Source organism: Mobula hypostoma, chromosome 5, assembly GCF_963921235.1.
Source record: "Mobula hypostoma chromosome 5, sMobHyp1.1, whole genome shotgun sequence".
Taxonomy (NCBI): domain Eukaryota; kingdom Metazoa; phylum Chordata; class Chondrichthyes; order Myliobatiformes; family Myliobatidae; genus Mobula; species Mobula hypostoma.
The window spans coordinates 88499273-88512844 of NC_086101.1; the positions used below are offsets into that span (position 1 = coordinate 88499273).

The 13572-nt window shown below is 43.1% G+C and overlaps 1 protein-coding gene across 1 annotated transcript in view; it reads left to right on the plus strand.

Annotated features, from left to right (window-relative positions):
• Positions 1 to 13572, plus strand: part of si:ch211-246m6.5 (von Willebrand factor D and EGF domain-containing protein) — a 327759-nt gene that overhangs the window by 45826 nt on the left and 268361 nt on the right. The window contains exons 2-3 of the mRNA XM_063049712.1: positions 10373 to 10557; positions 10995 to 11226. Of these exons, the coding sequence (XP_062905782.1) occupies positions 10373 to 10557; positions 10995 to 11226 (417 nt within the window). The remainder of the gene's footprint in view (positions 1 to 10372; positions 10558 to 10994; positions 11227 to 13572) is intronic.

Consider the following 13572-nt stretch of genomic DNA (forward strand, 5'->3'; position numbering starts at 1 on the left):
GCTGGAATTTCAAGCAACACACATAAAAGTTGCTGGTGAACGTAGCAGGCCAGGCAGCATCTCTAGGAAGAGGTACAGTCGATGTTTCGGGCCGAGACCCTTTGTCAGGACTAACTGAAGAAGAGCTAGTAAGAGATTTGAAAGTGGCAGGGGGAGGGGGAGATCCAAAATGATAGGAGAAGACAGGAGGGGGAGGGATGGAGCCAAGAGCTGGACAGTTGTATGGCAAAAGGGGATACGAGAGGATCATGGGACAGGAGGCCTAGGGAGAAAGAAAAGGAGGAGGGGGGGAGCCAAGAGGATGGCAAGGGGTATAGTGAGAGGGACAGAGGGAGAAAAAGGAGAGAAAGAAAAAGAAAATGTGTATATAAATAAATAAATAAATAACAGATGGGGTACGAGGGGGAGGTGGGGCATTAGCGGAAGTTTGAGAAATCAATGTTCATGCCATCAGGTTGGAGGCTACCCAGACAGAATATAAGGTGTTGTTCCTCCAACCTGAGTATGGCTTCACCTTTACAGTAGAGGAGGCCGTGGATAGACATATCAGAATGGGAATGGGACGCAGAATTAAAATGTGTGGCTACTGGGAGATCCTGCTTTCTCTGGCGGACAGAGCGTAGGTGTTCAGTGAAACGATCTCCCAGTCTGTGTCGGGTCTCGCCAATATATAGAAGGCCACATCGGGAACACCGGACGCAGTATATCACCCCAGCCGACTCACAGGTGAAATGTTGCCTCACCTGGAAGGACTGTCTGGGGCCCTGAATGGTAGTGAGGGAGGAAGTGTAAGAGCATGTGTAGCACTTGTTCTGCTTACAAGGATAAGTGCCAGGAGGGAGATCGGTGGGGAGGGATGTGGGGGATGAATGGACAAGGAAGTTGCGTAGGGAGCAATCACTGCAGAAAGCGGGGGGGGGGGGGGGGAAAGATGTGCTTAGTGGTGGGATCCCGTTGGAGGTGGTGGAAGATACAGAGGCTGGTGGGGTGGTAGGTGAGGACCAGGGGAACCCTATTCTTAGTGGGGTGGCGGGAGGACGGAGTGAGAGCAGATGTGCGTGAAATGGGAGAGATGCGTTTGAGAGCAGAGTTGATGGTGGAGGAAGGGAAGCTCCTTTCTTTAAAAAAGGAGGACATCTCCTTCATCCTGGAATGAAAAACCTCATCCTGAGAGCAGATGCAGTGGAGACAGAGGAATTGGGAGAAGGGGATGGCATTTTTGCAAGAGACGGGGTGAGAAGAGGAATAGTCCAGATAGCTGTGAGAGTCCGTAGGCTTTAGTAGACATCAGTAGATAAGCTGTCTCCAGAGATACAGAAAGAAAGATCTAGAAAGGGGAGGGAGGTGTCGGAAATGGACCAAGTAAACTTGAGGGCAGGGTGAAAGTTGGAGGCAAAGTTAATGAAGTCAACGAGCTCAGCATGCGTGCAGGAAGCAGCGCCAATGTAGTCATCGATGTAGCGAAGGAAAAGTCGGGGACAGATACCAGAATAAGTTTGGAACATAGATTGTTGCACAAAGCCAACAAAAAAGCAGGCATAGCTGGGACCCATACGGGTGCCCTTGGCTACACCTTTAGTTTGGAGGAAGTGGGAGGAGCCAAAGGAGAAATTATTAAGAGTAAGGACTAATTCCGCTGGACGGAGCAGAGTGGTGGTAGAGGGGAACTGGTTAGGTCTGGAATCCAAAAAGAAGCGGAGAGCTTTGAGACCTTCCTGATGGGGGTTGGAAGTATATAGGGACTGGACATCCATGGTGAAAATAAAGCGGTGGGGGCCAGGGAACATAAAATCATCGAAAAATTTCAGAATGTGAGAAGTGTCACGAACATCGGTAGGAAGGGATTAAACAAGGGGTGATAAAACCGTGTCGAGGTATGCAGAAATGAGTTCGGTGGGGCAGGAGCAAGCTGAGACAATGGGTCTACCGGGACAGGCAGGTTTGTGGATCTTGGGTAGGAGATAGAAAGGGGAAGTGCCGGGTGTGAGAACTATAAGGTTGGTAGCAGTGGATGGGAGATCCTTGGTATCCGCAAGTTGTCGCTGTGCCTTGGCAAGATAGAGGTCAATGCGCCAGACTACAACAGCACCCCTTTATCAGCGGGTTTTATAGTAAGGTTAGGATTAGTGTGGAGGGAGTAGAGAGCAGAGCGTTCGGAAGGAATGAGGTTGCAATGGGAACAAGGTGCGGTGAAGTCGAGATGGTTGATGTCCCATTGGCAGTTTGCAGTAAAGAGATCCAGAGCAGGCTGAAGACCAAAGCCGGGTGTCCATGAAGAGGAGGAGGGTTGAAGACGGGAGAAGGGGTCATTGGTGGGGGTGGGAGAGTCCTTGCTGTCCCTCCCATCTTCTCCTATCATTTCTGATCTCCCCCCTCCCCTGCCCACTTTCAAATCTCTTACTAGCTCTTCTTTCAGTTAGTCCTGACGAAGGGTTTCAGCCCAAAACGTTGACTGTACCTCTTCCAATAGATGCTGCCTGGCCTGCTGCATTCACCAGCATTTTTTATATCTATATTGCACAAGCTAATCCTTTAGATGAGACACATGAAACATTGATCTGGAGAGAGCTGCCCAAATGACTGATAATTAAATAGTTTAAAAGATTTTTAAGTGATCACACTTCGAAAGTTATCCTGAACAGATAACATTTATACTTACTAGACAACGGGGTTACCCGTTAGGGCACCCTTTGAGAGAAGGGTAGTGCAGTCTGATGTGAACAGAATGAGCATTATATTTTCCTGAATGCTATTGGTATCGCTTTGCTTTGGAAATTGAAGAAGAAAACCTCAGTTTATTAAAGAAGAACGACGCATAGCAAGGCAAATATAGCTCCTCTTCGTTTAGCGAAGGACACTTTTGATGGCAGCATTTCTGGTTGATCTGCCACCCTTGTGCCTCTCGTTGACATTCTGGAGACGTGCAGTCCTTTCATCCGCTGTCTTTTCAACTCTTCTGTTGTTCATTCTTTGTCTCTGATCTTGGAGACGTGCATTCTGCTCCTTTGTCTCTTCCTCTGTCCTCCTCCTGTGCCTGTTTTTGTCATTCTGGAGACATGCAGCCCTTTCATCTCCCGTCTCTTCATCTCTTCTGCTGTTTATTGTTTGTCCCTGATCCTGGAGATGTGCATTTCTCTCCTCCTCTGTCTCTTCTTCTTCTCTCGTCTTTTTTATCCTGTCTCTTTGATCCTGGAGTCATGCGGCCCTGGCCTCATCCGATTATTGTTCTCTCCCTCTCCTTGTCGCTTCCCGACGATGTTTGACGTCATCTCCTGACCATAATATCCCCTTTCACTTTCCACACGGCACAATTAGGCTGACCATATTTTTTCTTACCCTAATGCTGGATAGAAGTTATGAAGCAGTAACACCAAAGCCTCCAGGATGCTGATTATTCTTGATGATGTGGTTGGCACTCTCCTAAATTGATGTGATATCGTCACCGCTGTCCTTTGACTGCAGCAAAGGGTTTGATGGGTATCTCGAAGTACTTCATTACAATAAGATTTAATTATCTCTTATTGGTGGGTCTCAGTTTCATCTATCCCAATCCTGCACATGCTGATGGTGATTAGCAGAATGTGACCACTCAAAATAGAGCTGCCCTGCCCTTTTGCTCCGGTTGGTGTCGCTGCTGTGAGCATCGTAAGTCGCTTCTGAGGCTGGCCATGCACGTGCGCCCTGGTGTCGCGTCGCGGTTTCCATCATGGCTGACATCGGCTCTCAGGTGAAAGCGGGGCTGTTGATTTTGGTGAGTGAGCAATTTTTAATGAATATATAACCCTGAACCTTGCCTGCATTCTGTAGGGCATTTTAAGTTGATTTAGCCAAAAATAGTGCTGCTGTAATGCACCGTTTGCGCTAATTGGAGGTCACAAACAGAAGAACAGAGCATGCGAGTTTTAGTAGTATATAGATAGATAGATGAATTGTTAAGAATGTGCCTTATGCCAGTTATCTGATTCCATGCAGTCAGGCCTCAGAATTATTGGCTTTTTAATCTAGCAAAATTCTTTCTCATAATCTATACTGTGCTTTAGATTGGACATTGTGTTTATAATTTTTGAATGTTAATCATCAGAAGTTTTTGCTGCTACGATGATAGTTGGCACGTCAGACAAAGAGACTGGTTATTGAATGGGCTCACCTGAATAGTTAATAAATGAGCTATTGAAACTGTTCTCCACAGCTATCTGGGAGAAGAGATTATCTGTTATCTCATTTCAGACATCCAGTCAATATTCACACCAGAGATTGGGAGAAAATGTGTTCTTGCATACAAATCATAGTGTGTTGTGTTCTGCTGACTCTTATCTGCATTGGTAGCACTCTTATTGCTTACACAGAGGTCGCGGGTTCAGATCCTGCTCCAGATTCTCATGCACAAGTGAGTGAGGCTGCCTCAGTGCAATACCTAAGGAATGCTGACATGTCAGAGGTGCAAGCATTTAGAAGAGCTTTTACAACGTGGCTTTATCAATTTTCCCAGATGGACATAAATATTTGGAAGAACAGAGGCAGTTGTGGTGATGTACTGACAAATATCTGTTTCTTAGTCAACATTACTAAAATTTTCTCTGTTAAATTGCTATCTGTGGGAATGTGTTGTGTGTAAATTGCCTGGTCTGTTTGTAATATTGCAGTACCATGACATGTTAAAGCTTTACATTTGCTTTAAGCTCTTTTGGACATTACAAAAGACGAGGAATTTGCATAAGAATTGTGACAGTCAAGTAAATTATCATCTTTGCAAAAAAAAATTGGCATAGACCCTTTGACCTTCATGAGTTTTTAATCAATGCATAATAGATAGCATTCTGTCTGGATGTATGACAACTTGGTATGGCAACGGTTTTGGCTGAGATCACTTGAAGCTGCAGAGTTGTGGATATAGCTCACCACATCACAGAAACCAGCCATTGTACCCTGCCTACACAACTTGCTTCCTCAATAAATCAGATAACATAATCAAAGACCCCATCAACCCCAGACAGTCTCTCTTTTCCCCCTACCATTGGAGAGAAGGAGCAAAAGCCTGAAAACATTTACCACTCTGCTCAAGGAGAACCTTTATCCCACTGTTGTAAGGTTATTGAATGGTCTCCTAGTATGATAAGATGGACTCTTAACCTCACAATCTACATTGTAATGGCCTGACACCTTATTGTCTGCTTGCACTCTACATTCCCTGTAATGGCGAAACTTTATTCTGCATTCTGTTATTGCTTTTACTTGTACTACCTCATTGTACTGTTGAAATGATCTGTCTGGATGATGAGAAGAACAATTTTCACTATACCTCAGTGCATGTGATGATATAAACCAATTTACCAATGTACTAATCAGCAATTATTTTTTACCCAAAAGATTAGACTCTGTGACCTGTTTGGCATGGGTGATCCGACCAAGGGCCAAATCATGAAGCCCTGACTCCAGCCAACATAGCTCTCCAGGTCTTTGAGGCACGCAAGCCTCCAAACCTTATGTGGCCCTCTTGGAGGTGTCCGCAATGAACACAGCTCTAATTTAAACACTTGCTTTGATTTCAACCATGGAACTAATAGAAAATTGTGGATATTGTCCACTCGTCGGGTTAGTGGTGCAGCAGTTTGTGCAGCTGCCTCAGCGTCGAGCTTCTAGACTCTCAGGTGTAGTCTGCATTGTATCAAAGTGCCTGCTTTGACTTCCTTCAGGTGGTTCTGTTTCCTCTCATATCCTGAAAGATGAGCTGGTAGTTGATTGGCTCTGTAAATTACTGTTTAATTAGTCAATAACAAACTGTCAGAAACAGACTTGATGTGTAGGTGTGGGAGAATAAGTTGTACATAGAACAGTGCAGCATTTTACAGGCCCTTCAGCCTACAATGTTATTCTAACCTTTTAACCTACGCCAAGATCGATCTGATGTTTGCCTTCCTCATAGCCGTTCATTTTTCTTTCAATTTTGTGCCCGTATAAGAGTTTCTGAAATCTCCCTCTACGACCACCCTTGGAGCTTGTCACGGTTTGATGGGCCAAATGATCATTTTTTTGTATTTTTATAATAAGGTGGCTTTGTATGTTATTGTTAGTTTTCACCTTGATTGTGTTTATGCTGCAGGCCAAGTTAACTTCTTGAATAAGAATGAGATAAGTTTGCAAGGAAATTTGACCTTCTTATTAACTTGTGGAAGGAGACCATTTGATCCATTGGGTTCATGCCGGCTTCCATTTGAAGAATCTGCAGAGAAATCATTCTGATAACTTGTGACCTATTCTTTCACACATGTTCGTCCACCCCTTAGAAATTTTCACCAGAATAGTAGCCAATTAACCTATCAGCATGTTCTTGGGATGTGGGACAGAACTAGAACACCCCTGGGAAATCCCTGCAATCACAGAGGAAAAATACAGACAGCACCAAGGTCAGGGTTGTAGCCCAGTTACTGGAACAGTGTAACAGCAACACTAACTGCTGCTGATTTGTGTGGTCATTGCTGGCATTTGAGGACTTTCACTCATGTATGTGCTGGCAATCTGAACTTGCTAACAACTACTTGATGGCAATTCTCCATCTCCACTCTGACACTGGCGTCCTAATGACATCCAACAGCTGAGCAGGATTTACACAGAGAACAGCCTCTAATTTAGAAGAGTCCAATTGTTCACGTGTCAAACTGTTAAATTAGTTTTGGTTAATGGTGTATTTAATAGAAGCATATATTCAAATTAACAACTATTTAGCTCCTTTGTTTCAAAATGCTTTCCCTAATAAATATATAAGAGGATGTCTTGTTGATTTGCTTTTGGGAAGTCCAGTTAAGCAAATTTTCTTCAAGTGCTTCAATTTTGCTGTAGTTATGGTTATAGGCTCTAGCTGCTTAGCTTGTGAAATTGAAGGTCTGGATATGTGTCACTGAAGGATAATATCAAAATAAGGAATGCTTTTCATGTAGTTTAAATTTACTTTGATGTTCTGCCTGAAATTATCCTCTTTTTGGCAACTCAGTTATGTTGTAAAAGTAATGCCAAATTGTCAAACCCTTTGCCCCTTAAAGATTAATCTAGGGGTCATTACCAAGGTGAATTTTGTTGAATTGTCCTAATAGCAAGTTTGCTAAATTTTTGGGTGGTGACCCAGTGTAGTAATATGGCTCATGACAACTCAGATCACTTTTCTATTTAAGATCTTAAAGCTGTATTACTGTCAGCATCCACCTTCCCGTGAACCCTCGTTAATTACTACAACTTTCCCTTCTCTTACTCCCCACCCCTCCACCTCACTGCTGTGTTTTCAATGCACATGTTGAAGCATTCAATGTGTGGGCTCCATATTACAGTCCAACTTGCAACTGTTTAGAAATTCTCTCGCATGATGCAATGCTAGTTGTGCACCATAAAACCAAGGCTCATCTAAAAACTAACCAGAGCCTGCTGGAATCCCTTTGGTGTGTTCTGTCTATCACTTCAAAGTACTGAATCTCTTATATGATTCAATATTGCTGTTTGATGGTTCGAGCTAAAATCTGGTGCATGCCCTCAATGTAAGACCACAGGGCATGGGAGCAGAATTAGACCATTCAGCTCATCAAATCGGCTCCACAATTTAATCATGGTTGATTTATTATCCCTCTCAACCCCATTCCTCTGCTTTCTCCCCTTAACCTTTCATACCCTTACCAATCAAGAACCTTTCAATCTCTGTTTTAAATATACTGAAAAACTTGGCCTCCACAGCAACCTGTTGCAGTGAATTCTACAGATTCACCACCCTCTGGCTAAAGAAATGTTACCTCATCTCTGTTCGAAAGGAATATCCTTCAATTCTGAAGACATCACCACTACTGGAAACATCCTCTCCACATTCTTTCTGTTTAGGCCTTTCAATATTCAATAGGTTTCAATGAGATCCCCCCTCATTCTTCTAAACTCCAGTGAGTACAGTCCCAGAGTCATCAAATGCTTCTCATTTATAAAAATCCCTTACTCACTCTTCCTTCAGTTAGTCCTGACGAAAGGTCTCGGCCTGAAACGTCGACTGCACCTCTTCCTACAGATGCTGCCTGGCCTGCTCCGTTCACCAGCAACTTCTATGTGTGTTGCTTGAATTTCCAGCATCTGCAGAATTCCTCATATGTTAACCTTTTTATTCCTGAGATCATTCTTGTGAACCTTCTCTGGACCCTGTCTAGCTAAGTGAGTGTGTAGGTGGTGACTGATCAGAAGAGGGAAAGTTAATGTCAGTGTAAGCCTATGTTTGTAGTGCAAGATGAGCTATGTTTGAAGATTCAATGGTTACCAATCAACTAACCACAGGAAACAAATTCTCATGCAGCTTTTGAGTGGCATTTTCAGATTTGCATCATTATATCCGTGGTCATGGGGTAATATCCAAGGAGGATTTTCAGGAGGAAAATTCAAAATACCATAGAGCTGTTATATATCACTTTTAAGTTCAAAGTAAGTTTATTACCAAAGTTCATATACGACAGCGGTCCCCAACCACCGGGCCGCGGACCGGTACCAGGCCGCAAGGCAAGCGCTACCGGGCCGCGAGGAAATGATATGATTTGGTGATATGAGTCAGCTGCACCTTTCCTCATTCCCTGTCACGCGCACTGTTGAGCTTGAACGCACGTGAGGTCATTACCCGTGCGTCGTCCATGTCAGCGTGAGAAGGAGATCAACTCCTCAAGTTTGCAAATGACGGCGGGCTGAAAACTATGTTTGCCATAACATCTCTGCCGGCATTCTGGATCAAAGTGAAGGGCGAATATCCTGAGATAGCCACGAAAGCACTGAAAACGTTGCTTCCATTTCCAACTTATCTCTGCGATGAATGTAACAAAAACTAAATTGTGGAATAGACTGGACATAAGGAACCCATTCGAGTATCGCTGTCTCCCATCACCCCTCGATGGGGCAGCCTTGTTGCAGGAAAACAAGCCCAGGGCTCCCACTGATTCAGCGATATTGGTGTGTTGCAATGATTTTATATGTTCATACGGGGAAAATATGCGCTGTGTGTTTAATATCCAAACGTTACTTAAAATGTTATGATGCTATTGACTTACTTACATAACCATATAACAATTACAGCAAGGAAACAGGCCATCTCTGCCCTTCTAGTCCATGCTGAACGCTACTCTTACCAAGTCCCACTGACCTGCACTCAGCCCATAACACTCCACTCCTTTCCTGTCTATATTCCTATCCAATTTAACTTTAAATGATAATATCGAACCTGCTTCCACCACTTCTACTGGAAGTTCGTTCAACACGTATTTCAAGCCCCCCTGTCCTCCCCTGATAATTGACTTATCACTATATTCATGCGAGGAAAATATGCGCTGTGTGTTAGATATTAAATACGTTAGATAAACCCTTTTAGAAACGAAATTGAGTGTATTAGCCACTTATCACCGATATTCCAGTTGTGATTAACAGCGCCCCCCTCCCGAACAGAATCGCCAAAAACGATTTGTAGCAAAAAACGGCACATGCACGCATATGCAAGTCACGCATGCGCACTGGTGCCCGCGCAAGGCTTCATGGTCATTGTAGTCTTTTCGTGGCAAACACAACGTATTTGACTGCTACTGTACTCTTGTCCGTTGGCAACCATCCCCCCCCCGGTCGGCCGGTCCGCAAGAATATTGTCAATATGAAACCGGTCCGCGCTGCAAAGAAGGTTGGGAACCCCTGATATATGACATCGTATACAACCCTGAGATTCATTTTCTTGTGGGTATATACAGTAAGTCCAAGAAACACAATAGAATCAATTGAAAACTGCAGCCAACAAGATGGACAAACAGCCAATGTTTAAAAGACAACAGAATGTGCAACTACAAAAGGAAAAAAAAATAATGAATAGATCAGCAATAAATATTGAGAACATGAGATGAAGAGTCCCTTGAAAGTGGTTATAGGAACTGTTCAGTGATGGGGCAATGAAGTTGAGTAAAGTTATCCTCTCTGGTTCAAGAGCCTGATGGTTGAGGTGTAATAGCTGTTCCTGAACCTGATGGTGTGAGTCCTGATACTCCTGTACCTTCATCCTGATGTCAGAAACGAGGAGAGTGCGTGTCTCGGGTGGTGGGGGTCATTGATGATGGATTTTGTTTTTTTGCGACAGCGCTCTGTGTAGATGTGCTCAATGGTGGGGAGGGCTTTAACTGAAAATATTAGCTGAAATCTTCAACATTCGTTACTAATGGAATGTCTATTGAGTATACTTCTTATGTTGCACTATCTTGTATTCTTATTGAATTAAATCAGTAATTACTAATTTCACTTGAGCTTTTAAACATAGTAACAAGGTTTTGCAAACTAAAGGTACGGTTGAGAATCAGTCGTCCTCTTAATTAATTGTAACTTTTGTTTCCTGTAGCCCCAGAATGCTACCCGGGAGGACATCAAGTTCTCCGGAACCCTTCCCGAAGCATTCACTTCGATTCTATTCAGCTCCAGCAGTTTGCAATCCAAGACCTCATATGTGATCATTCACTGACACCAGGATGGTATCGCTTCATGATTCGAGACAAGCCAGCAGAAATTCCAACAAACTGTATAGAAGTTAGTAATATATGCAACATTCGTATGTTTTAAATGTAACTCAACTTAATGAAACGAACTGAGTGCCAGAGCTATGAGCAATCTAGTCTCTTTGAGTCAGTTAAACTCTAAACATGTAAATTAACAGAATTTATAAGGGATGGCACAGTAGTGTAGCTGTCAGCATGAACCCCAGCAACTGGGGTTCGATTCTCACCACTGCCCACCACTGTTTGTACATTTTTCCCATGACCACGTGGGTTTCCTCCAGGTGCTTCGGTTTCCGAACACGTACGGATTGGTGGGTTAATCGTCACATGGGTATAACTGGGCAGTGTGGGCTCGCTGGACCTGAACAGCCTGTTAATATGCTGTGACTTTAAATGAAACAGAACTATTTATAAAGGATTTTATGGACTATTCATTCATATGACCTTTCTAATGATGTTTCTTCTCAGATGAATAAGTGTGGCACACAAGCTCCTGTTTGGCTTTCCCTTGACGGTTCCAACTCGTTGCCTCGCCGTGGTGAGATAAAGAAATTAACGGCCTGCGCTACATGGCAGTTCTCAGGCAGCACCCAAGACTGTTGCTTATTTCGGATCCCTGTCTCTCTAAGGAACTGTGGAGCCTTCTTTATCTATTACCTTCAACCTACTCAGGGATGCATGGGTTACTGTGCAACTGAAGGTTAGCAGATAAATTACCGAAATAAAGATCAGATAAATATCATATTAGAATGGAAAATTCCATGTTTGAGGACTTCACTTATTAGAATGCCAATGTTGTTAAAGGGATACCATTCAATGAACAGCTAACTAACTTATAAAGCAATGTTCTGTAAGTAAACCAAAGATTTGTTTCACAAAGCATACTTTTGTTGAAAGTGTGTAAGAATATTATGTTCGGTATTTAGTTAAGTAAATTCATCAAGACAAACTGCATCCACTAGATCAGGGATTCAAAACTTGGGGTCTACAGGCCCCTTGCTTAATGGTAGGAGTCCATAGGCTGGGAACTTGCACTAGATGGTATTAACTTAAGCTGCTGGCTCAAACTTTGTCTTCTTTAATTTAACATCAAATCAAGGGCATACCACTCATAGTCATAGTCATAGTCATAGTCATAGTCATAGTCGTAGTCATAGTCATAGTCATACTTTATTGATCCCGGGGGAAATTGGTTTTTGTTACAGTTGCACCATAAATAATAAATAGTAATAGAACCATAAATAGTTAAATAGTAATATGTAAATTATGCCAGTAAATTATGAAATAAGTCCAGGACCAGCCTATTGGCTCAGGGTGTCTGACCCTCCAAGGGAAGGGTTGTAAAGTTTGATGGCCACAGGCAGGAATAACTTCCTATGACGCTCTGTGCTGCATCTCGGTGGAATGAGTCTCTGGCTGAATGTACTCCTGTGCCCACCCAGTACATTATGTAGTGGATGGGAGACATTGACCAAGATGGCATGCAACTTAGACAGCATCCTCTTCAGACACCACCATCAGAGAGTCTAGTTCCATCCCCACAACATCACTGGCCTTAGGAATGAGTTTGTTGATTCTGTTGGTGTCTGATACCCTCAGCCTGCTGCCTCAGCACACAACAGCAAACATGATAGCACTGGCCACCACAGACTCGTAGAACATCCTCAGCATTTTCGGGCAGATGTTAAAGGACCTCAGTCTCCTCAGGAAATAGAGACGGCTCTGACCCTTCTTGTAGGCAGCTTCAATGTTCTTTAACAAGTCCAGTTTACTGTCAATTTGTATACTCAGGTATTTGTAATCCTCCACCATGTCCACACTGACCCCCTGGATGGAAACAGGGGTCACCGGTACCTTAGCTCTCCTCAGGTCTACCACCAGCTCCTTAGTCTTTTTCATATTAAGCTGCAGATAATTCTGCTCACACCATGTGACAAAGTTTCCTACCGTAGCCCTGTACTCAACCTCATCTCCCTTGCTGATGCATCCAACTATGGCAGAGTCATCCGAAAACTTCTGAAGATGACAAGACTCTGTGCAGTAGTTCAAGCCTGAGGTGTAAATGGTGAAGGGAAAGGGAGACAAGACAGTCACTTTATAGCAACAAATTATCCAAGTTTCATTTTGGCATATCAAAGCTATCTCATGTTATCTGTTCAGCAGTATACCAATATAAACTGAACTATTTACTCTGAGGTGCACAAAGTACTGAATGAATGATCTTCTGTCTTGGTGAATGTAAAATATCCACAGCCCTGTTGGATGAAGGCAATTAATTGAGTGAATTAATAAGCAACAAATGTTACAAAGGCAGTTAAGTTATATCACAGTAATTCAGCATTAGTGTTAAGCTAATTAGTAATGTATAGTTGAAATTGGTGCCTGAGGCTGATATAAGTTGGGGAGATTAATTTAGATTTAAACTCTGGAGGTAACCAATCTGTTGAACTGATTAAAGTTGAAGCATTTGGAGTAAGTAGTGCTGCGGGAACAGACTGACACCTTATTTCGTAGTTGGGATGTGTTCCCAAGAATGAGGGTGCTGGTGGAGTCAGTGGTAATAAGGGCCTTACACAAATACCCAGCAGAAGGCATGACTACACAAAGAATCTAATTTAAGTCTCAGTGTGCGCTTAAAAGCTCTCAGCAGATGAGTTTTCCATCTTTCTGAATGCAAAGTATCCAGCCTTTCTTTGCCGGTACTTCTCTCACTGGTTAAACTCACCCCTGCCAATGCAAGAAATAGTTGATATCCAAGTAGTGCAAACGTATCTGGTGGTGTATCTTTTTGTTGAGCTTGGAGTTGGCAAGTTTCAGTTGTAAAATTAGAAGGTTTACTTGATGTTGAGTCAATATTTCTGATCTTGTGAAAATATTGCATGGTACTAACATAATGATTTGGTAGTTAGTGCTGCTATTGCACAGTTCCAGTGACCTCAGGTGCTGCTTTTCTGGAGTCTGCATGTTTGCCACATGTACCGCTTAGTGTTGTAGCCAAAAATTTCCACTTTATCTGACCACAAGACTTTATTCCTCATCTTTGCAG